A 27477-nucleotide genomic window follows, 5' to 3' on the forward strand; every position below is an offset into this window, starting at 1 on the left:
TGCTACTCCCTATGTGGATCTCCTGTGAATGTCCAGATTAAGAATAAATGCCCTCATGATCCAATACGCAGATGAGAGGACTGGGTGAGGTGCACACAGTATGACAGCTAATGCCATGGCCACTTCAGGCCTCATGCTCATCAAGGGTATCTGTATTAGCCAGAGTGCTCTAGAGAAACTATATATATGCCCAGAAGACCCACCATCTGTAGTCTGTAAACTGGAGAACCAGAAAAACTAGTGGTATAATTCATTCTTTTTTTTTTTTGGAGAAGTTTTTGATATAGGGCACGTGAGCTCGCCAGAAAGGCAGAGAGAGACAGAGAGACAGAAAGCGAGAAATCACCCCCAGGGGGGATGGCCACGCTGCAATCCCTTCTCCTCCATTCTCCTCTCAGGATCTTGAGCATGCACGCACACGTGCCCGGCATGAGTTTAAGCCACTGGGTCCGGGACTCGAACCACGGTCGACTACGTGGGAGTCCAGTGACATAGCCATTACACTAACTGCTGGTCCCATGGTATAATTCATTCTGAGTGCAAAGGCCTGAGAACCAAGAACTCTAATGTCTGAGGGAAGGACGAAATGATTTTTCCAGCTCAAGAAAAGAAAATTTGCCCTTTCTCTGCCTTTTTATTTAAAAGCCTTCAACAGATTAGATATTTTCCCACAGTGGTGAGGATGATATTCTTTACTCAGTCTACAGGTTCAAATGCCAAGTTCATCCAGAAACACTGTCACAGACACACTCAGAAATAATGTTTTACCAGCTGAGCATCCCTTAGCCCAGATGCATTGACACATAAAATCAATCATCACAGAATCTAAGTTTCACGTAGCTACAACCAGTCAGAGTCATTGTGGAATAAGAACACAGTGTTGCCAGGTGTTCTGATCTTATAAGACAGGCTAGAAATCAGAATTTTAAAGTAAGCCATCATTCAATTAAAACAAAACAAAACAAAACAAACACATGGACAAAAGACAAATCCATTCTGTGGCTGCTGGTTGGTTACTTGAGTATAGGTCATGTGTTGGGTTCTTTATTCATATTACACTGCAGGATGGAATTTCAGAAAGTTCGTGGAAAATGGAATTAAAGTACTAGTTCATTTTAATGCAGAAAGCAATTTTAATCTTTGTAGTTTTTTTTGAAGTAATATCTGTATTTATCTATACAGTTTTTGAACCCCCTTTGTACTTACAAAACCTGTAATGTTCAGCTATAAATTCATTTATTTAACAATTATTTATTACCTGCCATGAGCTGGAATTACATAGGATGCTGGGGAAAATAGGTAAGACCCAACTAGTAAATGAGAAATGATAGCATGACATGGTGACAGCCTGCTGAGTTAGTGTCTCCATTCTGTGATTCCACAGCCCAGTGCATGTAACACACTGGCCAGAAATTCATGACTTCTTGGTTTATGACTTCCCAGTTGCCTGGTCACTAGTACCATACCTTTAGTATGTTTTGTGATCTTGTTTTTTTTTTTCCCCCTTCGTGAGGGTGTAGGTATACTCGCCAGAGATAGAGACAGAGAGAGAGGAAGAAGAGGAAGTACTCCCCCTAGTTCATTTTAATGCAGAAAGCAATTTTAATCTTTGTAGTTTTTTTTGAAGTAATATCTGTATTTATCTATACAGTTTTTGAACCCCCTTTGTACTTACAAAACCTGTAATGTTCAGCTATAAATTCATTTATTTAACAATTATTTATTACCTGCCATGAGCTGGAATTACATAGGATGCTGGGGAAAATAGGTAAGACCCAACTAGTAAATGAGAAATGATAGCATGACATGGTGACAGCCTGCTGAGTTAGTGTCTCCATTCTGTGATTCCACAGCCCAGTGCATGTAACACACTGGCCAGAAATTCATGACTTCTTGGTTTATGACTTCCCAGTTGCCTGGTCACTAGTACCATACCTTTAGTATGTTTTGTGATCTTGTTTTTTTTTTTCCCCCTTCGTGAGGGTGTAGGTATACTCGCCAGAGATAGAGACAGAGAGAGAGGAAGAAGAGGAAGTACTCCCCACTGGGACATGGCCATGCCACAATCCCTTCCATCCTGTTGGGATTTGGGGGCACATGTGCTCAACATGTTTCTTTCCAGCTTCCAGGCCCAGAATTCAAACTGCCCTGGCAGGCATAGGGGATTGGGCTCCCTCAATCACCAGGCCTCAGGGCCAGCCTCGTATGCTTTAGTTCTGTACACCTTACAGTTATTGGAGCCCAGCACATCATAGTGGCTGCAGAAAAAGATATCAGCTGGGAAATAAATGAGCTATCTGCTAACTTTGTGTCATTCAGGGCTAGGAAAGCACGGGAGGGTCTTTGTTCCTGCCCGCTAGCTCTTTCTTCACTCAGGCTTCACTATTCACTCTTCACCAGCCAGTGGTGCAGTGGTTAAGGCAACTGGATTCCACATGATCAGCTCACTGTGTGGTACACGTCCTAGAATCCAGTGGCTTGAAAAACACACTGGGCAATCCAGTGGCTTGAAAAACACACTGGGCAAGTGTGCATGTCCAAAATGCCAAAAGGAGGGAGAGATGGAGAAGGAGTTGCGGTGTGACCAGCTCCACGAGGGTCGCTTTCTCACTTTCTCTCTCTTACTCTCTGCCTCTGGCAAGTGCATGTGCTGTCTGGCAAATTAAAAAGAAATTGCCAAGATGAGAACCACACCCCAATTTAGCAGATGAGAACCCTAAAAGACAGATTTTCAAGGTTAGTATCAAGGTGACGCCTTGGTGTAGTAAAAAAACCATTGGTTTAGAATTCAGATTACCTCTGCCCCTGTGAAATCTTGAGCAAACAATGGACTCCATCCATGCCTCAGTTTCCCCCACTCTAAAATGAGAGTTGAGAAGAGGTTCTCCCGAGTTACTTCTGGCATTCTCAGCCTGTGCTTTCTGAAACCAGTTGCCTCTTTTGAGACTACCTTGCCTGGAAGTAAAACACAAGTTAAAACACTAAGCATGCCTCCCCCTACAGGAAGAGCCAGATTGCAGCTCTCTGTAGGACTAGAGAATGAGTAACTGGGAAGTGGAAATCTCACCTCCTTCCCTCTTCTTTAAGAACTAAGGGGTTGGTCTAAACACAATGAAGTGCAGTGTAAACCACACAGATCACCGGAGTCCAGCTCCAGGCTTTAACAACATTTTGATGTTTGGCATATTTATCTGGATTTCATTTGTTTAAGGCTGAAATGCTACCCTCTTCATTTACCCTGCAGCATTCTCTACCGAGGACTCTGGAGAGATCCATTAGAAAAAGAAGCACTAGGGGTGAGTAAGAGACATTTTGTTCAAAGTGCTGGGAAACAGTTCCTCAAGGGAAGGGAAATGTGGCCCCATCGACAATGTTAAGTCTATAAAATTATTGTCCTCTGGGACCAAGAGCTCTTGTAATGTACTATATTTGTCACTCAATGAATCTCATCAGTTGTCTTATGTATTTAGTTTTATTTATTCATTCATTTATTTTAATTTGACCAGAGAGAGATACACAGAGAGAGAGAGAGGGAAAGTGAGAAAGCAAGCCACCAGGTCCGGTATTTGAACCACAGTATGCCATGTGGGAGTGTCCAGTGCCTTAACCACCACGCCATCTGCCGGTCCCTCATCAATTCATCTTGATCTGTTAATAACAAACATTTATGGAACATTACAACCAACATCTGTAAATCACACATTCTTTTCAAGTGCATGGAACATTTACTAAAATATGTGTACTAGGCTATGTAATAGTCTAAATGAATTTCAAAAAATCGTAACCTTTCTAGAATTATATCAGAAATTGTTAAAAATGATTATACATAGATGTGAATATAGGCACAGATATATAAATAAGTAAGTGTAGGTATGTATAGTTTTAATGCTTATATTGGGAAAAGACCTAATATAAAACCTAAGTTTCTATTTTATTAAGCTAGAAAAAGAATTAAAGCAATTAAACCCACAGTAAATACCAGGAAAAAAATAACAGAGATAAAAGAAAAAAATAAATGACATAGAAAGTTCGAAAACAGTAATGATTGGGGCCAGAAGGTGGCATGGTGTTTAAGCTGCTGGACTCCTACATGGCCAACAGCAATTGGAGACTCAGATCTGGTGGCTTGCTTATCACTTTCCCTCTCTCTCTCTCTCTCTCTTTCTCTCTCTGGTGAATTAAAATAATAATTAATGAATTAATTCTTGGGGAATAAAAACAGTAAGGGCAATGAACAAAACCAAAAATCGGTTCTTTTAAAAGATTAGTGAAGTGAAACATCCACAGAAAGACTTTTAGAGGAATGTTGATTACAGCTTCACTCATAACAGAAAACTGGAAACAACTCAAATGTCTATGTATAGAGAATACGTAAATCAATTATGGCATACTCATTCAATGATATGCTACTGAACGATAAAAGGGAAAGGACTGCTAACGCATACATCAAACTAGATCAATTTGTCAGACATGCTAAACAAGAGAAGCTAACCTAAAGGAGGAGTTACTATAGTATTCCATTTATGTGACATTAAAAACAGTAACACAGACAAAAAAAATCTATGGTGAAAAAAATGAACAGTGAAAAATGGATGCCAGCGGTGGGAAAGTGATTGAGTAGAAAACTTTTTAAGATGATAAAAAACGTTTTATTTATTCATTTATTTTTTAGTTTGCTGTAGGGCATGTGTGCTCACCAGAGGGAGAGAGGGAGAGGGAGAGAGAGAAATTGGCCCCCATGAAGGATGGCCCCACTGTAATCCCTTCTCCTCCAGACTCCTCTCAGGATTTTGGGTATGTACGCACATGCACCCAATATATTTTTCTTTCTTTTTATTTAAAAAAATATTTATTTAATTAATTTTTATTTATTTGTTATTATTAAATTTTAATTTAGCCAGAGAGATGAGAGAAGAGAGAGAGAGAGAGAGAGAAAGTGAGAAAGCAAGTCACCAGGCCAGGACTCGAACTGCAGTTGGACATGTGGGAGTCCTGCACCCCAAACACCATGCCACTTGCTGGTCCCACGCTGATATGTTTTTCAAGCTACCAGGTCTAAGACTTGAACTGCACAGTCAGCCATCTGGAATCCCATTTTCTTAACTCCACATCACCTGGTAGGCCCAGCATTTTATATCTTGATAGTTGTATGAATTAGATAAATACATTCACTTGCCGCTATTCGCCATTGAAATTGTACATTCAAGATTTGTGCATTTCGCTTTTGAGTATTTTATACAAAAATAAATGTAAATAAACATTTAAGTATTAAGTTTGCTTACCAAAGTGGCATGGCTTAGCAAATAAGTAAATATGTTGAAGATAACAGGAGCCAGATTTCTCATTGTTGAAGTTACAAATAACAGCAAGAAGAAAGTATAGAATGTACCCCATGTTGTTGAATTGAGATTAGAGATAGCAGAATGAACGCTAGTATGAAATACATTGCATAAGACATATCATATTTATTTCCTGTCCCCTCTCCTTTGAGAAGACCTAGAAGCCATGACACATCAGTAGTAATAAGTCTATCTAATTCCTAAATCTTGATTTGTAAATATCATTGTCCATGAAAGTAACAGAAAGGCTGATATCCAGGACTGAAGCAGGAGAAGTCTAAAATGAGGCCAGAATGTCAACAAATGCTGAATCAATAATGAGGATATGTCAGAACGATTTTGGGGACCCACCCGATGGTGCAGTGGTTTAGTGCTGCATAGAGGAAGCCAGATCCCACATGGCTGGCCAAGATTGAAATCTCGGTACTGGTGTCTTGGTCAAACATGCCAGGAATGTGTGCTTGTGCCTGGATCCTGATGGGATAGAGAATTGGAGGAAAAAATACTGAAGTGCACATGGACCCTTTAGCATTAGAAAAACAAAAGTTTTGTGGCCAGACCCACATCCTGCTGATTGAGGGAGCTGAAGCCTCCATGGCCAATTGGGTGGTTCAAATCCTGGCTTGAAAAACATGTTGGGCATGTGAGTGAATGTGCTCCAAATCTCGACAGGATGGCGAACTGGAGGGGAAGGGACAGCAGCATGATCATGCCCCTTTGGTGGTGGAGGGGGGGCATGCTTTCTCACTCTCTCTCTGTGTTCTGGGTTGGTTGGGCCTATGGGTAGGTTTTGGCACAACAAACCTGTTGTTAGGGGTGCCTGTCTTTCTCCACTTATCTCCCCTAGACCCATCTGTCTCTGTCAAGGAAGAAATAAATAGACTTTAATAAAGAAGAGAAAGAAAGGAGCCTTGTGAGGACGGATGATGTCAATATGATTAAATATTTACCACTGGTGTCCAAAAATAGAAGAATGTACTGAAGAAAGGAAATATATACTGATGCCTCTGAGACTCAAGTTTTACTCATCATTCATTCATAAACACACACTTAATTGTTTACTAGGCACCTTGCTAGATGCTGGGTAAACTGTGAATAAGGAATATTCTCTGCTCTTACTTTACAGTCAGGAAACTAACACGAATGAGTGATGTTAATCATATACCACTGGAGAAGGCCATGGATGATGGTTGACAGAAGGAGCGTCCGGAATATCCACTTTTTGCCGAGTTTGCACCAGTAGTTCTGCTTTTAGGAACAAATGATGAAAAAGCTACCATTGCCCCTCAATTTATACTTTCTTGCCACCGATAGTATTCCCTTTTATTTCCAGTCTTTATGTTGTATTATTAATTTTGTTTTTATTAACTTGATCTGCTAAACCAACCCTGTGTTCTATTAAGAGTAATCCTTAGAGTTGTGAATTTCCAGATGGGACGTTCTTAAATGCACTTGAATTTTATACTCATTGTCCATACCCTTCATTGATCTCTTGTTACTGTTCATGGCTAGAGTGTCGGGTGGACATGTTAGGCCCTTCCTTGGAAAATGTGGGCTCTTTCCACTTTCCTCAGGCCTATCATAGTATATTGAGCTCTCAGTTATATTGCATTAATAATTAGGTAAAGCTGCACTAAGATTGTCTGGAATAACTAGTTATTCTTTCAGTAGCAATAACTAGTGACATCTTGACCTTTGGTTTCTACTGATGCCTGCAGTGAGATCTAATCAGTGCTATTGTACTTAATTTAGAAGACAAAAGAGTTTAAAGCATTTTAACAAATCTTAGCATGAATTACTGTATCTCTTCGTCAGTTGTCAGCAGCTCAGGATCCAGCTAATAAAAAATATATTTTCCCACAGATGGTCTAAGATGCAAACCACATTGTTCATACTTCTGAAAGAAAAAAAAAAAGGAAAGAAACAATAAAAATAAGATATTGTAAGAGCTTTGAAGTGCCTGGGGCACAATGGCAGGTTCCTTTGTTGAACAGGATTTTCCTAATGCCACTCAGCTAGATTCTTATCAAACATTTCTGAGCAGGAGACAATGAAAATGACCCAGCATGAATAAAAGAACAGAGAGAAATGTGCTGAGATAAAGGCTGAATAGAGTCAGGCAAGTGCCTGGGTCCTCACTGGAGACAAATAGCTCTAGGGAGGGAAGGACACACACTTTATCTTCAGCATTCTTGTTAGAGCTCTGATGTGGAATTGTTTTCCCTTGAAAATGAATGGATTTCTGGGGAAAACTGCTTGGCCTTGTTCTCTGGAGTTTTCATTGCCCTGTGCAGTCATTTTAATGAGTTATTTCTCACAGCCCCCCTGCCAGACAAGTCATCATCAATATCCCTGCTTTGGAAGCCAAGCTAAGTGGGGCAAGGGCTGAGGGGTGACTCAGTCCTAGGACTTAGTTATGTGGTGGTCATGTAGCTGAGGATGGTTATCAGCTGTCTTGGGGAGTCTCTACTGAGTTCAGAAGAGAGTGTGGAAACAGGGGTGAAGGATGGGTGGGGGTCATGTTATATCAAAAAGGAGTTTCTGGAAATTGGTTTCCCAGTCTTGGTGGAGTGGACTTTCACGTGGAGGCGAGGAAGTCTGATCACCTATGGGAATGATCACCAAGACCCAAAACGTAGACCTGGACCTTGGGCTTCCAGAAAAGAAAAAGAAGGTGATCAAAGAACCAGAGACTCAATACTCAGTTTTACACAATGATAATTATCTCTCTGACAGTTCTCCTGTGAGAACCATATTTCTCTCTGAGAATGTGGTCTGAGGACAGGCATCTGAGATGTCTCCAATGAAGAAAAAGAAGAAGGGCCACAGGACCCCCAGTGAGGAGCCCCCAGATTCTGAGACCTGATTGCGTGCCTGATGGGCAGACAAGTCACCCAACCCCAGGAAGCAGTTCCTTGGTCATTCTGAGGTCCTGGGGGAGTAGGGGGAAGAAGAAGACAAAGAGGAAGTCCTTTTTAACTCTGGCTGTGTCCATGGCTCAGGGACGAAGGCCTCTCCAGACCACAGACCAAGTGAGGAGGTGACCAGTGTTGGCAAGATGCCCAAAAAACAGAAGGAAATAAAGGCCAAGGATGGTGCAGCCTTCTCAGTCCGGGGCCCTTGGTCCTGCAAAGGTTGAGGATGCTCTGTACAGTTGCTCTGAGGGGAAGGAGGGTGAGGAACAGACAGTTTTCGGGCAGAAATGGAAGCAGGGGAGCCCCAGGGAACACAACAAGAACATGAAGAAGAAAATTCACCACGAAGGAGATACTATCCTGGGCCACTCAAAACTCTCCAGGTCTGTGGAGAACAGTCCTAGGAAAGTTAGCAAAAAGGAGCGGGTCAATGTTGAAGCTCTAGAGTACATCCCGATAGAAGATGGCCTGAAGGCCCCGGCCAAGAAGAAAATGAAGTCCAAGAAAGAGGTGGAGCAGCAAGGCATTGAGGAGCTGGCTCTGAAAAGGAAGAAGAAAAAGAAGAAGAAAGAGAGTGGGGCAGCAGTAGACCCTTGGGAGGAGGAAGCAGACACAGACTTAGAGGTGGCGTTGTAAAAGAAGGGCAACATGGATGAAGCACACATAGACCAGGTGAGGCGAAAGGCCTTGTAAGAAGAGATCAATCATGAGTCAGGCAAAATGGAAGCATCTGAAAACAGGAAGTGGACGGGAATCCACTTTGGCCAGTGGATGGGAACCCAGTTCTGCTGGTTTTGAAAGTGAGGAACAGAAACTGAAATTTCTCAAACTCACAACTGGTTTTATAAACCTCTCCCTCTCATCCAGCTACTCCAGTAGCATGGGTGGACGGTCCAACATGGCTGTCAGCTAGAAGGTGGACCACAGCCTGAAGCAGAACCTGCAGCAGGACTATGACCACGCCATGAGCTGGAAGTGCAACTGCGGAACTGGCCTAGGCTTCTCCACTGCCCCCAACAAAATCTTTTACATTTTTTTTTGTATTGACAGGGATGCCTCTAGGTCAATCAAGTTGGAAGATTAAGCTCTAGTAAACACACAAATTGCTTTTATTATTCAGTTTTACAGACAAAAGCCATCTGACAGTTGTCTCAAACCAAATACCTGCAAGGATTAAGGACAACTATCCTGATGGACTTGAAGGATCCTGGGTGAGAGCAGCTCATGTTTCAGGGGCCAAGAGAATGAGTGACTGAAAGCAATGGCTGTCCAGACATTCCATCCCTGTTTGCCAAGACCTCAGAATGTATAGTAATGGCAGCTAATGCGGAGAGTTTAGCAACTGCCAAGCACATACTGAAGTGCTTTTCTCGCATTCATGCATTTCTTCTTCATAATGGGTGCTATTATTATTCCCATCTTATAGATGAGGCAACTAAAGTTCAGAGATACATTAATAAATCGTCCAAGGTCAACTAAAAAAAAAGGAAAAGAGTTTAGAGTTTTTGGTCTCAGAGGAGTGTTTCCTGCCTCATCATGGAGCTTTCTGAGGGCAGGAACCTGTCTTCTGTCTCCTGGTTTGAACCATCACATCATCTACACCTAGAAATATGTGTTCCTAGAAAATAATGTTCAACTGGGTTGATGAATGGCATGGACAGCTCATTACGTAGGGATATTTCATCCAAGGTTAGAGGCACGGTGATTTAGGCTGACTTGATCTACCAAGAAGAAGGGACCAGATGACTGATCCCATGAAGACACTGCCATTTCTTGGGTTGCAAAGGTAGCACCTGATATTGACTCTGTTCAATTCAATTCAAAATTCAGTCAAATCATTACTTCCTAGTCATCCATTATGTGAATGGTGGTGGGCAAGGCACTGGATGGATTGCAGAAATAAATAGGTCATGGCTTCTGCCTTCATAAAGCAAAAGGTGGAATGGGAGAGAAAAAATGATACCACTCCTTATACCTCAGGTACCTGAGAATATGAGAAATGCAGTCTTAGAAATTTAACCAGAGGGGATCAGCTGGTGACGTGCTGGTTAAGATAGCTGGATCCCAAATGGCTAATTTCACAGTGTAAAGCTCAGACACAATGACTTGAGAAACAAGACAGGCGCATGTGTATACATACCCTGAATCCCCAGAGAATGAAAAAGGGATTGTGGCATGGCCATCCCTCCTGTGGGGAACTTTCCCACTTTGCCTTTCTCTCTCTGTCTAGTGAGTGCATATACCCTATAGTAGAACTAACTAAAAAGAAAAAAAAATGTTCAATTTATTTTAAAAGAAAAAAAGAAAAAAAGAAAAAGAAAGAAATTCAACTTAAATTTCTGATACCATGCAGGAGGAAGTGATTAATTCCTATTTGGGAATTGGAAATGAAAGGATAATGATAGCACAAGCTAATAACACTATGTGCTATGTAGGTAAGTGCTTTAATTATTTTATTTAATACTTACAACAACCATACACAGTGGATACTAATAATATTTTCATTTTATTCATGATAATATGGAAGCAGAGAGAGGTCAAGTAACTTCCCAGTAAGCAACAGAGGCAGAATTGAACCCAGGCAGCCCAACACAGCTAAAGAAAACTCATATATTGGATTACTCACTTATCTCTGAGGATAACTCTGGAAGTGATATTATTGTCTTTTCCATTTAAAAAATAAGACTGAAAGAAATGAAATAATTTGGCTAAATTACATGGCTAATAAATATCAAAAGACGTGTTCAAACCCATACCGGTGTAGTCTCAAAAGGAGTCATCTCCACTATTTACAAGAAGCAAATGGTCAATGGTCCCTCAGGGCATCAGAAAGCCCAGGAAGCTAGTGTATGTCTAGCTGAAAGCAACTGAGTGATCCCAGGCATGAACCCTGAGAAGTCTCCAGCCTACTATAGGTTTGTCTCCATACATGAACTGCTACCTGTAAACTTGCAGCCCAGTAGACATCAGATAGATGTCTTTCAAACTAGCCAAATTAGGACCAGTATATGATGGAATGGTTACAACTCTGGACTCCATGTAGTCAACTGTGGTTCGAATCTCAGACCTGGTGGCTTAAAACTCACGTGTGTGAGTCTGGGTGTTTGGGCGCATCTGTGTGCGTGCCCAAAATCCAAGAGGAGAACAGAGGGGAAGGGATTATGGTGTGGCCATCTCCGCTGGGCGGTGATTTCTTTCTGTCTATCTCTCTGTATCTCTGGTGAGCACACGTGCCTGATAGCAAAAACAAACAAACAAACAAACAAAAAAGCAACAACAACAATAGCAACAACGAAAAACCTGGCCAAGTTGTCCATAGGATGGTTGCATTAGTTATCTGTTGATGTGTAAAAGATTACCACAGCACACATTATCTCACAGTTTCTATAGACCAGGAATTTGGGCGTGGCGTAGCAGGGCCCTCTGCTCAGGCTCTCACAGATGCAAGGTGCAGGCTGGTTGTATTCTTTTCTGGAGCTCAGACTCCATTTTTAAGTTCATTCAGGTTGTTAGCAGAATTCAGTTCCTCACAGTTATAGAGCCGAGGTTCACAATTCCTAGATGCCACTTGTCTCTGTAGGCAGCTGACAGCACGGCTGTTTCTTTAAAGTCATCAAGAGCATGTGTATTATGAGTTGAATATTTGTATCACCCCATAATCTATATATTGAAATCCTAATCCCAATGTGATAGTATTATAGACCTTTTGGGAGGTAATTCGGTCATGAGGAGAAGCCCTCATGAATAGGATTATTGCCCTTTTTAAAAGGAACTCCTGTGGACCAGCAGATGGCATAATGGTTATGTCACTGGACTCCCAAGGAGTTGATCAAAGTTCGAGCCTGGACTCAGAGGCTTAAAACTCAGGCCAGGCATATGTGTGTGCATGCCCAAAATTCCAAGAGGGTAATGGTGAAGGGATTGCAGCATGGCCATTCCCACTGGGAGGGTGATTTTTCACTTTCTGTCTCTTTGTCCCTCTCTGTCTCTGGTGAGTGAACATGCCCTATAGCAAAAATCTCTTTACTAAAATAAAATAAATAAATAAAGGTACTCCTGTGAGCTCACTAGTTCTGTTTCCACTATGTAAGGATTCAGGAAGAAGACAGCTGTCTGCAAACTAGGAGGAAAACTCTCACCAGAACTCAACCACATTGTCACCCTGACCTGACTTTTAGAGAGAAAAAGATTTTTATTGTTTGTAAACCATCCTGTGCATGGTACTTTGTTAGAGCAGCCCAGACTGACTCAGACAGTATCTCTCTCCTCAGAAAGGACCCTTTAAGAACTTTCACTTGGTTAAGTCACTCTTGCAAATTAATCCCTTTCAGTTCACTCAAAATAAACTGATATGTGGGACCAGCAGTTAGCATAATGGCTATGTCACTGGACTCCCATGTAGTCGACCATGGTTCAAGAGTCGGACCCGGTGGCTTAAACTCACGCTGGGCACATGTGGGTGTGTGTGTGTGTGTGTGTGTGCAAGATCCCAAGAGAAAGGAGGAGAAGAGATTATGGCATGGCTATCCCCCCTGGGGGGTGATTTCTCACTTTCTGTCTCTCTGTCTTTCTCTGTCTTTCCGGTGAGCACACGAGCCCTGTAGCAAAAACTTCTCCAAAAAAAAAAAAAAAACTGATATGTGACCTTGTTTACATCTGCAAAATCTCTTAATCTTTGCTGTATAAGGTAACCTAATCACAGGGCTGATACCTTAACCTATTCATAGGACTTATTCACACATATAAGGAAGAGAGTATATATAACTTGTATACCAGAAGCTGGGAATTTGGGGATCATCTCAGAATTCTGCCTGCCACGTGAAACTTACTCCCAGCACTGGATACGTTACCCTCCTTCAAGTTAAAGTAGGACCCGATTAACCAGGCAGGATCAGACTAATGTCTGTAGAATGAGCTGCATGCATTTTGGACTTCTATGTCTCCATTTCCTCTTGCACAGGGCTCACACACTACCATCAGTCAGTTTTGGCCATGGATTATCATTTCCGATAAAGGATTTCATGGGAAAAGGGTGACGTTTAAAGTTGACTTGGTGGTTAGCTTTGGTGATTATCTTTTAATTATCTCTACTTCCCCTGGACCCCATTGTTGTTGACAGTCTAGACTTAATTGTACACATTATTTATTGAAAGAGCTAAAGAGGAAAAGGCCAAGGCTAACGCCTAATATTTGAAAGGAAGCAACAAGTTTGAAGACATCTAAATGTCAATTGATAGAATTGCCTTCTAGAAGTGAAGATTTTATCTTCAAATAGTCTTGAGAAACAGCATTTTCATTCAACCAAAGAACTCTTACAAATGGAATTTGATTTCTTTTTTCAAGCATTATCTGTTGAGACTCCACCTTAGGTTTTTTTGTTTTATTTGTTCTGCTTACCATTTTCTCACATACACAATTAGTCCAAAAAAGGTTGGGCAATAAAAGAAGACCAAGTCTGTGACACTGACTGAGTTTATAAGAAACTAATTTAAAGATTTCAATTTCATTAAAATATGCCCAACATTTCAATATCCTTAGACAATTTTTGGAAGAGTAATGTCAAAACAGAGGTGACTTTTGAGCCAAAGTCAATTCTGGATCATTGAAATTTATTGAAACAAAAAACCAAAAAGCCAAACCAAACCAAACCAGAAAATCTCATTACCACTCTTATCAAAGATTGTAAGGTTGGACTCAAGACTGAAAATATCCTCAAGGGCTGAAGAAGTTTTATTTCTACCACCTTCCACTGCTTCAGTGACTAACTCTGCTCAGAACCAGCTCACAAAGACTAAGCTACTAGATTTAGGGGAGAGCAAAAAAAAAAAAAAAAAAAAAAGAATTGGGGGAGAGAGCACTAGCAGTTAGTGTAATGATTACGTGTAATGATTACGTCACTGGACTCTCACATAATTAGTTGAGTTCCGGACTGGTGGCTTCAAATTCGCACCAGGTTCCTGTGCATGCATACCCCAAATCCTGAGATGAAAGTGGAGGAGAAGGGATTACAGCATAGCCATCCCCTTGAGGAGGGAATTTCTCACTTTCTGTCTCTCTTTTTCTCTCTCCGGCGATCACACGTGCCCTATAGCCAAAATCTCTCTCTTAAAAAAAAAAAAAAAAAAAAAAAAAGAAGAAGAATTGGGGGAGAAAGGTTTCAATTAGAGAACAAGGCGAAGGGATTTTTGAGAATTTGACATCTGGGGCCCAGACCGGGACCAGTGTGAGCTTGGAATATTGTTTCAGTCCTCCTTTCCTCATCACCCAACCATTCTAAACAGCCTCAATCTTGATTACTTTAAATATCTTCCTTGGTCTGTAATGAAGATGCTTATAAATATTACAAAAGATTTATCACTTCAGCGTGAAATTCTCTGATACCAGCAGGGAGTTTTTAAACACAACTGGCAACAAGAAGCATATGGTCAAAGATTCAAGTTGCTGCTTGCTTGCTTTTTTTCTCTCTCTCTTTTTTTAATTGTTGTCTGCCAAGGACAATATATTTTTTTCCCTTCTTCAAAATAAACATTACGCAGGAATGTGCCTCAGCAAATGGCTAGGGCTCTATTATATTTCATGCAGCTTTCTAAACAATTTCCAGCCCTGGGCTGGCCTGGTGTCAAACAGAAGGCAACAACAATAGCAAAATCCCATTAAAGCCAAGAAGGTTCCTTCCTGAGGTGAGCCTAGCCAGAAATAGTCATGTTGGCTCATTCTCCAGTTTGGCACCAGGGACTAATAATGCACGGTCTCCTAATGGAAATTATCTAATTTCATCCAAGAGCTCCTCCAGAGAGAGCCGGCTGACGCACTAACAGTCAATATAACAACATTCTTCTTGAAGTGCTGAACAATGGGCCTTTGGAGAAACTGTGATAAACCACGTCAGACTCCGGACAAACACGAGTGTAAAAATAGGCATCAGAGGCATTTACACAGCTACCTAATTTCTCAGGAGGGAGGCCCAGAGAGGAGGGTTCACTCAGACAGCTTGCTGGGAATACTACATCAGCTATGGTAGAGACGGCTAGTGGAGAAAAAAAGAAAAAGGGAGGGGGAGAAAGAGAAAGAAAAGATAGAAGAAGCTTAAGAATGGGGGAAAAATGAAGAAAATCATAAATGCAAGAGAGAAAAGTTCATTCTCCATCTGTGGCACAGCCATACATGGTCAGTTTATATAAATCAAGCTTTGGATTTGATTCCCATTAACAGCATGGGGTTATTTTTCAAATGGTATGTGCAAAGGAGAGTCAGCAAAATAATGCCCCATTTAAGGGCATTCTATATACATATTTTTTTCTGTATATTTTGTATAGTATAATGACTATGTCGCTGGAGTCCCATGTAGTCGATCACAATTCAAGTCCCAGACCCGGTGGCTTAAAACTCACGCTGGGCGTGTGTGCATGCATGCCCAAAATCCCAAGAGGAGAATGGAGGAGAAGGGATTGTGGTGTGGCCATTACCCCTGGGGGTGATTTCTCTCTTTCTGTCTCTCTATCTCTCTGTCTTTCTGGCGAGCACATGTGCACTGTAGCAAAAATCTGTCCAAAAGAAAAATAAATAAATAAATAAATAAAACTAGATGAATTGTCTGAGGGCTCAAATCTATGTCAACACTTGCCTGACTTCACATCCCCCATCCTCTTCCTTTGTTACTATTCCTACCAATAAATAAGAAAATGACCTAGCTTTTGGAATATGGAATGGCTTCCTTACAGCAGAGCCCCAATGGTAGAACACAGAAAATTCTCTTTGGGTGGAATATGTGAAATTGCAACTCCAGGTATACTCAAGGGAACATATTATAGCTGGACTTATACCATCAAAATAATACGTAGAGTCTAAAATAAAGATGGCAGCTCAAGGGGTCAGCAAGTGGCACGGTGGTTAAGGCTCTGAACTCCTACAGGGCTGCACAGTTTGAATCCTGCACCTGGTACATGTTCTCTCTCTCTCTGATTAAATAAAAAAAAAATAATAATAGATAAAATTAAATAAAATATTTTTTTAAAAAGATGGCAGCTCAAGCTTTGTCTACCTTTCCTGCCCAACCTCCAAATCCAGATACATATTTAATAAGCTGGTATCAATTGCATTTAGGAAGGGAAATTCTGTGGCTAGGGGTTATCAGAATGAAAAGGTAACTTCTCTGAATATAGTTTGTACTTTTAAGATTGAGCTAGGTCACTATAACATTTTTTTTAATTTTTAAAATTAAATTTAAATAAGCTAATACTCAATTATTAATATGAGATAAACTGGTTATTAAGGAGCCAGATTTCACATGGATTTAAAAACACACTGGGCATGCACACACAATGCATGTGTGCTCAAGATCTCAATAAGATAGATGAAAAGGAAAAAAGGGATTGCAGTGTGTCCACACCCCAGTGGGAGGTACCTTATCTCTCTCTTTCTGCCTCTCTCTTCCTGGGGAGCACACATGCCCCTGGCAATAAAAAATATATATAAAATAAAATAATGGAATTTAAGGCCAAAAGATTAAAAAGAAAAAGAAGACATATTCATATTGGTTTAAAGTATAATCCAGTAAGAAATTATTAACTTCATGCATTTAACAATTTCAAACTAATATGAAACAAAGCTAGTGGAAAGATAAAGAAAAATTATTAAGATATATAAAAATAAGGTTAAATACCTAAATACAAGTAATAATATAGTAATAGCATCTGAATAGCATACACATATCTAACACATTTATGTAAAACTTGGTATTCAATAGACAACACATATTATATAAAAAATAAAGGGAAATTCACTAAATTAGACTATCTGTTGAGATACAGAGAATATATCAACAAATTCTGAAGTGAATGGCATCATGTAAATTGTATTTTCTGAATGCAGCATGATAAAAAATAGAGGTTAACAAAACTCAACTGCATACACACATACACACTTAGAAATTTTAAAATGTGCTTTAAGTTCTCGGTTGTAAAGCAGAGCAAAGCAAACTATTCAGAAAAAAATTATAAAACTTTTTTAAAATTTAACTTTATTTGGTTAGTTATTTTTTAAAAAAATAATTTGACCAGAGAGGGACAGAGCAAGAGAACAAGAGAGGGAGAGAATGGGAGAGAGAGAGGGGAAGTGGGAAAGCAAGCTGCCAGGTCCAGGGCTTGAACGGTGGTCGACCATGTGGAAGTCCAGAGGCCTTAGCCAACATGCCACTGCTGGCTCCAAATTATAATACTTTTACTAAAGCAAATGGGATATAGTCAAAGCAAAACTGAGAGAAAATTTTATATTGAATAGTTTTAAAATATATTTTTCTAATAAACTGAAAGATTAAAATATAATCTAAGTTTAATCTCCAGAAAATAACAATAAACAAAATTAATAAACATATAGTTGGCTCTGCAGCTCAGCAGTTAAGTGACATGTGTAGGGACTTGATCCCACAGTTTGAGTCTTGGCCCTGGTGGCTTGAAAAACATACTGGGTGTGTGGGTGTGTTCCCCAAATCCTGATGGGTTGGAGAAATAAAGGAAAGAGGATTGTGATATGACCATGCCCTACTGGGGAGTGATTTATATCTCTCTCACTTTCTCTCTATCTCTCTCTGGTGAGTGTACATGCCTTCTGGCAGTTAAAAGATATAAAAGAGGGGCTGGCAGGTGGCATGGTGGTTAAAGACACTGGACTCCCACATGGCTGACTGCAGTTCTAGTCTCAGACCTGGCAGCTTGCTTTCTCACTTTCTCTCTCTCTCTCTGTCTTTCTCTGGTCAAATTAAAACTAACAATAATAATAAATAAAGTTAAATAAAATAATTTTTAAAATATATAAAAGAATGACATTTTATTGTTCACATATATTCAACGTGGAAAAAATAAATGAATAAACTTAGCATAATGTTTTTAAGATTCACCTATGTTGTAGAATGCATCAATAATTCATTTCTTTTTTTAAAAAATTAGAGGTAACATCTAAATGTACATTCAATAAGCAATTGAAAATCCTTTGGTGCAGTTCAGTTCTCACACTTGACATAAGAAATCTAAATATTTAGTATATTACCTGAGCAAACTATCTGTTGGAGGGATAAAAAGATGGCATAGAATGGCTGATGACATATAACCGTTTAACGATTTTCTCATCTAATGCTCTTAATTGGCAGGAGGATTCTGTATTTGACCACCTCACCCAATCAATTACTTCAAATGTGGAATAAGCATACCAAGAAGAAAGGAAAACCTGACATCACATTTCAGTTAAGGGAGTGAAGCTCTAGAATATGAATAGAATTTTCTTCTGAAAGAATTTTCCCAATATGTAATCATATATTGGGAATTGGTTTTAGGATTTGACCTCACTGATTAATGAGGAAACTCACATGAATGAAAATGTTTGCTATAAAAGAATTTTTTCTTTCCGACAACAAAAAATTATCAACTACATGCATGCTTTGAGCGCTGGCACCTGTACAGGCCCATCCCTATTCTAACTGAAAAATATTTAGAGCATATTTCTTGGAAATTTATTTCAGTTAGATCAAATCATTATCCTTGAGGATATATTGCTGAATATACTACACAGAATGTAATACAAAATTTAAATGGATAATATAAATTATCTAATAGTTAACATTAAGTTAATAAGGCATACCAAAATTATCCAAAAATACGTGTTCACTACTCAGGGGCTTAACTGAGTCAGATAGATACCTAAGGGGACATTTATATCAACTTTTAAAAAATATATAACGAACATTGTTTTCCAACAAAATTTATGATACCAGCTTCAAGCGATCATTTCTCTTTAAGGGGGGAGCCAGTTTAACAAGAACATAATAATCCCAATTCTTCTGGTGTTAGGTTAAAGTCAACCATAAAGGGACTGGCATCCAAGTTTATTTCATCATCCGTAGAAACTGGCGTAAGTCACACTGATTTCCTAGAAGTAGTGCATGTCAAAAGGATGATCTCACTGACATGATGGGTATTCCTTGGGGGTCAAGTATATCTCCATTTGGATAAGGAGGGTATCCTCAGAAACAACCATCATGGTTCTCGGCATAAGGGCAAACTAAAGCAACAAGGAGAGTCAGGACCTCTGGAGCCATAGTGACCTTCATCTTGGCAGAACTCCAGCACAGGACGACTGAGGAGCTAGCAACAATTCATTTCTTTAATGACTGGATAATATTCCATTATAGGGACCAGCAAATGGCATAATGGCTACATCGCTGGACTCCCAGTAGTCGACCATGGTTTGAGTACCGGACATGGTGGCTTAAACTCACGCCAGGCACATGTGTGTGCGTGCCCAAGATCCCAAGAGGAGAATGGAGGAGAAGGGATTGCGGTGTGGCCATACCTTCTGGGGGGTGATTTCCTGCTTTCTGTCTCTCTGTCTCTCTCTGTCTTTCTAGTGAGCACATGTGCCCTATAGCAAAAACCTCTCTAAAAAAAAAGAAATTCATTATAGAGATATACCACGTGTCACTTCTCTGTTCATCAGGTGATTGTCATTTGGGTTATTTCCAGTTTTTAGTTATTGTCAATATTGCTGCTTTGACTATTTGTGTAAGCTTTTTTATATGGACATATGTCTTCAGTTCTCTTGGGTAAATACTTTTGAGTGAAATTGGTGCGTTATAAGCTAATCTACTTAATTTTAAAAATTACAGTCATTTATTCTGAGAGAAAGAGAGAAGAAGAGACTCCCAACACAGTTCCCTCATAGTGACCTACCCCCCAGCCTCAGCTGGTCTGAATCATGGACCAGTGTACATAAGCCCTGTGTGCTCAAGGAGGTCCTAGGATGAAATTCCAGGATTTTTTCAATGTATGTCCAGTTGCATTTTCACTGTGCCATCACCTGGCCCCATTTAACATTTTGAAGAAGTGCCAAACTGTCTTCCAAAGTGGTCTTCTCATTTTACAATCCCATCAACAATGCATGAGAGTCCCAATTTCTCTACATCCTCAACAGCCCTAATTAGTTTATCATTTTTTGTTTTTGCCATCCTAGTAAATTAAAGAGAAGTAACACTGTGGTTTTGATGTGAATTTCCTGATGACTGATGATGCTGAACATTTCTTTTTTTTTTTTTTTTTTTTTTGAGAGAGATGTTTGCTATAGGGATCGTGTGCTAGCCAGAGAGACAGAGAGACAGAAAGTGAGCATCTCCCCCTGAAGGGGGGCATACTGCAATCCCTTCTCTGCCATTCTCCTCTCAGTATCTTGGGCATGCACACACATGTGCCTGGCATGAATTTTAAGCTGTCAGGTCCAGTACTCAAGCCAAGGTCGACTAAGTGGGAGTCCAGTGACATAACCATTATGCCATATACTGGTCCCAGATGCTGAGCATCTTTTTATGTACTTGTTGATCACATGTATTTATTCAAATAAATGTCTATTCAAATCCTTTGCACATTTTAAAATTGGATTGTTTGCCTTTTTATTAAGTTACAAAAGTTTTAAAAACTATCCTGGGTTAGGGGCAACAGATGGCATGGTGGTTAAGGTACTGGACTCTCACATGGCCAACTGCAGTGTGAGTCCTGGACCTGGTGACTTTCTTTCTCACTTTTGCTCTCTCTCTCTCTCTCCCTGTCAATGCATGTGCCTTGTAGAAAATTTAAATAATAGTAATGACAAATAAAATTAAATAAATAATTCTTTTAAAAAGTATCCTTGGGGCCAGCAGGTGGTGTAGTGGTTAAGGTGCTGGATTCCCACACGGCTGACTAGGGTTTGAGTCCAGGACCTGGTGGCTTGAAAATCATGCCAGGTGAATGTGCATGTGTGCCCAGAATCCTGAGAGGAGAATGGAGAAGGGATTGTGGCATGGTCATCCCTCCTGAGGGGTGATTTCTTGCTTTCCCTCTCTCATTGTCTCTCCAGTGAGTTCATGACCCTATGCCAGACCTACCCCCTTAAAAAATAGATTCTTTATGCAAGTCCTTTATCTGACATACAATTTGCAAATATTTCCCCTCATCTCACAGGCTGCCTTTCACTTTATTGATGGTGTCCTTTGAAATACAAAAGTTTTAATTTTGATAAAGTCCAATTTGTCTATTTTTTCTTTTTTGTGTACATTTTGGTGTTTACATATAACACTTTGTCTCTCTGTTTCTCTCTGTTTCTTTCTCGCTTTCTGTCTCTCTGTCTCTCTCTGTCTTTCTAGCAAATGCATGTGCCCTATAGCAAAAACCTCTCTAAAAAAAAATTTCATTATAGAGATATACCACGTGTCACTTCTCTGTTCATCAGGTGATTGTCATTTGGATTATTTCCAGTTTTTAGTTATTGTCAATATTGCTGCTTTGACTATTTATGTAAACACAGCTTTTTTGTATGGACATATGTCTTTAGTTCTCTTGGGTAAATACTTTTGAGTGAAATTGGTGGGTTATATATTTACATATAACACCAAAATGTACACAAGAAACCATTGCCTAATACAAGATTATAAAGATTTTTTTAAGAATTAGTTTATCTGATTTTATTTATTTATCCATTTATTTATCTTTACCTTGACCAGAGAGGGAGAGAGAGAGAGAAAGTGAGAAAGCAAACCACCAGGTCCAGGACTTGAACCATGGTCGGCCATGTGGAAATCCAGAGCCCTTAACCACTGAACCATTTGCTGGCCCAACAAGATTATAAAGATGTACTCCCATGTTTTCTAATAGTTTTATACTTAAAAAAAATAAATATTTATTTAATTTTACTTATTCATTAATTTATTATTATTTTTTTAATTTGACCAAAGAGCAACAGAGACAGAGAGCGAGGGAAAATGAGAAAGCAAGCCACCAGGTTCAGGACTTGAACTGTGGTTGGCCACTTGGGAGTGTATAGCACCTTAACCACCATGCCACCTGCTGACCCCAAGTTTTATACTTTTATATATATTATTTAGGAAATTATCCATTCTGTGTGAATTTGTATATGTGGTGTGAGGTAAGGCAACAGCATCATACTTTTAGATGTGACTATCCAGTTATAATACACTATTTGTTAAAAGTGCTATTCTTTCCCCCATTAAATTGACTTGTCACCATTTTCAAAAATTTATTGACCAGCTTAAGAGTTTATTTTTGTATTGTACTAGTGATTCTATTCTATTCCATATGTCTGCCTTTGTGCCAATACCAATGGTCTTGATTACCATAACTTATAGTAAGATTTATAATCAATCAGTGGGGTTGGCCCCATAGTGCTGTGTAGAGGAATCTGGATTCCACATAACTGACCAGGGTTTAAATTCCATTCCCAGCACTTTGAAAAACATGCCAGTGGATATGCACATGCCCAGGATTCTGATCTGATGGAGAATTGAAGTAAAAAAGATTGTGGTGCAACCAGGTCCCATTAAGGGATGTATTCTGTTTCTTTCTCTCTCTCTTGTGTACATGTGCCCTCTGGCATAAAGAATTTAATAAGGTGAGATCAATCAGTAAGTATGACTGTTCCACTTTGTTTTTTAAGGCAGTTTGGCTATTGGGATTCTCATGTGAGTTTTTTCCCCTTCTACTACCAATGGAATGAATTATCTTTATTTTAGTATGTTGTACTAACTTTGCATTCCTGGGAAAAATTCCACTTGGCCATAATGCATCATCCTATTTATATGCTTCTGGACTAATTTTGCTAATGTTTTGTTGATGGCTTTTGCACCTAGAGTCATAAGGAATATTAACGCTCAATTTTCTTTTCTTGTGATATTTTTGCCTGATTTTGATACCAAGGTAAATAGTGGTCTTGAATAAATAGAGGAGTGCTACCCTTTTTTTATTCTATGGAAGTTTGTGAAGGACTGATGTGTTAGAGCATTTTCTTTTGAAAAAGTAAAAGTAAATTAAGTAAAAGTAAAAGGGCACTCCTGAGAGGTAGGAGTGGGCCTGAGCTGACAGAGAGTGACTCAAAAGCCATGTTAAAGCTTCTTTAAACATATGGTAGAATTCACCAAATTTTGCACCATCTTGGGGTTAACTTTGTGGCTAGTTTTGTGTGCGTGCGTGTGTGTGTGTGTGTAAAATCTTTTGATCACTAATCATTATATACTACTCAAATTTTCTACTTTTTCTTGAGTCAGTTTGGTTCTTTGTGTCTTTCTAGGAATCAATCCATTTTCTGTCTTGCCTAATTTGTTGATGATTGTTCAGTGTATTCTCTTGTACTCTATTTTATTTCCACAAGGTCAGTAGTAATGTCTCTTTCATTCAATCCTGCTTTTAGTAATTCAAGTCCTTTCTCTTTTTTTCCTGGTCAGTTCAGCTAAAAGTTTCTCAATTTTTTGGATCTTTTCAGAGTCAGTTTTTAGTTTAATTGAGTTTCTCTATTGTTTTTCTATTCTCTATTTTATTTAGTTCTTCTCTAATCTTTATTATTTTTTTCTTTCTGCTTGTTTTGGATTTAGTTTGCTCTTTATTTCTCCAATGTCTTAAGATGGAGGGTTAACTTACTGATTTGGGATATTTATATTTTTCTTTAAATATGCACTTACTTGTGTATTTTCCTCTAAGCTCTGCTTTGACCACATCTCATAAATTTTGGTTTGTTGTGTTTTTGTCTTCAGTCATCTCCAAATAATCTCCAATTTCTCTTGTGATTAGTTTTTGTATTCATTGATTATTTAGAAGTGTATTGTGGGTTTTTTCCCACGTATTAGTGAATTTCCCAATTTCTTTCTGCTATTAATCTAATTTTCCATGATTGGAGAACATATTTATGACTTAAATTCTTTCAAATTTGTTGAGATTTGCTTTATGTTGTCTGTCCTGGGACTATCCCCTGTGCACTTGGGAAGAATGTGTGTTCTGCTGTTGTTAGGGGCTTGTTTTATAGAAATTTTGGGGGTCTGGTTAATTTATGGTTTTAATTCAAGTATTCTCTTTTTTCATAGATCTTTTATCCAATAGTTATATTTATTTTTAAATGTGGCTTATTGAAATCACCAAATATTACTGTTGAATTTTCTAATTCTTTCAATTCTGCCAATTTTTGTTACATGTATTTTGGGTCACTATTGTTTAACTGCATGTGTGATTATAATTACTTCTTAATGAATTGTTCCTTTTACCATAAAGAAATGTTTTTCTCTGGCTTTAATGATTTTTGTTTCAACATCTGTTTTGCCTGATACTGTTTGTCTGATATAGTCACCCTATCTTTCTTTTGGTATTTGCATGATACATATTTTTAAAAATTTTTACTTCCTATCTGTGTCTGAAACTCAAGCATGTCTTTTGTAGACAAAATGATTAGATCATCTAAAAATATAACCAACTGTGCCAATTTCTGCCTGTTTATTAGAGTATTTAATTCACTTACATTTAATGTAATTAAGAATAAGTTAGCAGGGTTAGGGTAAAAAAAAGAAAAAAAAGGATAAGTTAAAATTTATATCTGCTATTTTGTTTTCTATGTGTCCTATGTTGTTTTGGTTCCTCTGTTTCTCTTTAATTGCTTTCTTTTGTTTTAGACATTTTCTAGTGCACTTTTATGGCTTTATTGTCATTTCTGTCATATGCAGTTTCTGAATTAAAGCCTTTGGGGTTGCCTAGGGAGTTATGATCAGCATCTTAATATGTAACAATTTAATTGAATTATTATTGACTTAATTTTGAATAGTTACCTATAGAGCTCTTCTTTGTGATATTTATTATCGAAAGCACTTCATAGTTTTGTAACTATTGCTTTATGCAGTTATCTTTTAAATAACATAGGGAAAAAGTTAAAACCAAAATTATGTTTGTACTGTATTTTTTATTTATTTATGTAGTAGCCTTTGTCAGTGTTGTTTTCATTTTTTCATGTGGATATGAGTCACTATCTTGAGTCCCTTTTAGCCTGAAGATTCTCTTTAGCATTTTTTGTAGGACATGATTGTTAGCTGTGATTCTCTGAGTTTTTCTTGATATATAGTATTTCTTAATTTCTACTTTGTTTTTGGAAGATATTTTGGCTGGATCTATATAGTGTTTTTCGTTGACAATCTTTTTTATTTACTTTTATTTACTTTTTATACTTTATATTTTCCTATACATCAATATGTCATTCCATTGTCCTCTGGCTCCATAGTTTCTAATAAGAAGTCAGGTATTGTGAGATGAGAGCTGAGACTGACGCTTCCTTAACTGAGCCTCTGCCTGGCTCTGCTCTGAGTTGTGTTTGTTGTTGCTGCTAAGTTAACACCTTTTGGAGCTTATGGAGGTCTTGTAAAAGACTTCACTGCTACTGATTTGACTGCATTTGTTGCCAGGGCTGCCTTGTCTGTTGGAAAAATCTCACCTGAAACTATTGACAGTGTCATTGCAGGCTATGTCATGCAGAGCTCTTTTTATGCGGCATGCTTGGCAAAACATGTTGGTTTGTGTGTGGAAATCCCAGAAGAGACTCCAATTCTTACTGTTAATAGGCTCTGTGGCTCTGGTTTCCAGTCCTTTGTGAATAGATGTCAGGAAATTTGTGTTAAAGATGCTGACGTCAGGATGAACAGTTAGCGTAATGGCTATGTCACTGAACTCCCACATAGTCGACAACGGGTCGAGTCCCAGACCCGGTGGCTTAAACTCAGCCAGGCGTGTGTGTGTGTGCGTGCCCAAGATCCCAAGAGGAGAATGGAGGAGAAGGAATTGTGGCGTGACCATCCCCCTGGGAGGTGATTTCTCGCTTTCTATCTCTTTGTATCTCTCTGTCTTTCTTGCGAGCACACGTGCCCTATAGAAAAAACCTAAAAAAAAAATGCTTAAGTCTTGTGTGGAGGAACTGAGAGCATGAGCCAGTCTCCTTACTGTGTCAGAAATATGTGTTGGAACCAACTTTAGATCGGATCTCAAGCTGGAAGATCCTTTGTGGGCAGGATTAGCGGATCAGCATGTCCAATTCCCTATGGGAATTACTGCAGAGAATCTTGTTACAAAACATAAAAAAAGCAGAGAAGAATGAGACAAATATGCCTTGCAGTCACAGCAAAGGTGGAAGGCTGTTAATGATGCTGGCTACTTTAATGATGAAATGGTACCAACAAGGTGAAGACAAAGGGAAACTGCCAATGCAAGTAGATGAACACATTCGGCCCCAAACGATCCTGGAACAGTTACATAAACTTCTGCCAGTATTCAAGAAAGAAGGAACCATCATTAGAGGGAACGCGTTGGGGTATCTGGTGGTGCTGGAGTTGTTATCATAGCTAGTGAAGATGCTTTTAAAAAACATAACTTCACACCACTGGCAAGAATTTTGGGTTACTTTGCTTCTGGATGTGATCCTTCTATCATGGGTATTGGTCCTGTCCCTGCTATCAATGGAGCACTGAAGAAAATAGAACTGAGTCTTAAGGACATGGATTTGGTAGAAGTGAATGAAGATTTGCTCCCCAGTACTTGACTGTTGGGAAGAATTTGGATCTTGACCCGAGTAAAACCAATGTGAATGGAGAAGCCACTGCTTTGGGTCACTTGTTGGGAGGGTCTGGATCAAGAATTTCTGCACACCTGGTTCATGAACTAAGGCATTGAGGTGGAAAATATGCTGTTGGATCAACTTGCATTGGAAGTGGCCAAGGAATTGTTGTCATCATTCAGAGTACAGCCTGAGAGCCCACGGAGCCCACAGTGGCCAACTCTTGGGCCAGGCCATAGTAAAAAAGGTGACCTTCTGAGCAGCTGCCATAACTGGCCATGCTCTGTTGCTGAAATAGCAATTGAGGTTGAGCAAGCAATGGTGAGGTGAAAATGAGCCTATTGCAGAGCAGATTCTCTGAAATTCACACCAGTCAGTCATGATGTATTTCTGAACTAAAATTCAACTATAGAAGGCCTTAAAAAAGTTGTATTCTTCCAAATAACAACCACTTATGCCTTAGAGAATATGATTACAAGGAAATTGAATAACTATTGGCTTAACTACAAAAAAAAGAAATCAGTTATTTATCTGATTAAGAGTTCCTCAATGTAATGAATTGTGTCTCTCTTGCTGCTTTCAAGAATGTCTTTGTCTTTCAACTGTTGACATGTCTACCTGTAGGTTTCATTATATTTATCCTACTTGTATTTCATAGAACTTATTAACAATATAAATAAATACGTTTTTTAAGAACCAAATTGTGGAAATTTTCATCATCTTTCTTCAAATATTCTTTCTGCCATTTCTCTTCTCTTCTTCTGGGACTTCTATTGTGCATATGTTGCTACAATTGGTGATGTCTCACATATCTCTAAATCTCTGTTCATTTT

General features: G+C 39.1%; 1 protein-coding gene and 2 pseudogenes across 1 annotated transcript in view; all 3 read left to right on the forward strand.

Moving 5' to 3' along the window:
• The window catches only part of LOC102496579 (mitochondrial amidoxime-reducing component 1), a 53606-nt gene extending 46415 nt beyond the window's left edge, over window positions 1-7191 (forward strand). Inside the window, exons 7-8 of the mRNA XM_027768965.1 lie at window positions 3245-3296; window positions 6466-7191. Of these exons, the coding sequence (XP_027624766.1) occupies window positions 3245-3296; window positions 6466-6477 (64 nt within the window). The 3' untranslated portion in view covers window positions 6478-7191. The remainder of the gene's footprint in view (window positions 1-3244; window positions 3297-6465) is intronic.
• Window positions 7192-7888: 697 nt separating this feature from the next.
• Window positions 7889-9338, forward strand: LOC102491197 (lysine-rich nucleolar protein 1 pseudogene; annotated as a pseudogene).
• A 1263-nt stretch (window positions 9339-10601) lies between these two features.
• Window positions 10602-26838, forward strand: LOC102497005 (3-ketoacyl-CoA thiolase, mitochondrial-like; annotated as a pseudogene).
• Window positions 26839-27477: the final 639 nt, after the last annotated feature.

The sequence above is a fragment of the Tupaia chinensis genome, unplaced genomic scaffold, assembly GCF_000334495.1.
Source record: "Tupaia chinensis unplaced genomic scaffold, TupChi_1.0 Scaffold148108_1, whole genome shotgun sequence".
In the NCBI taxonomy this organism is placed as follows: Eukaryota; Metazoa; Chordata; class Mammalia; order Scandentia; family Tupaiidae; genus Tupaia; species Tupaia belangeri.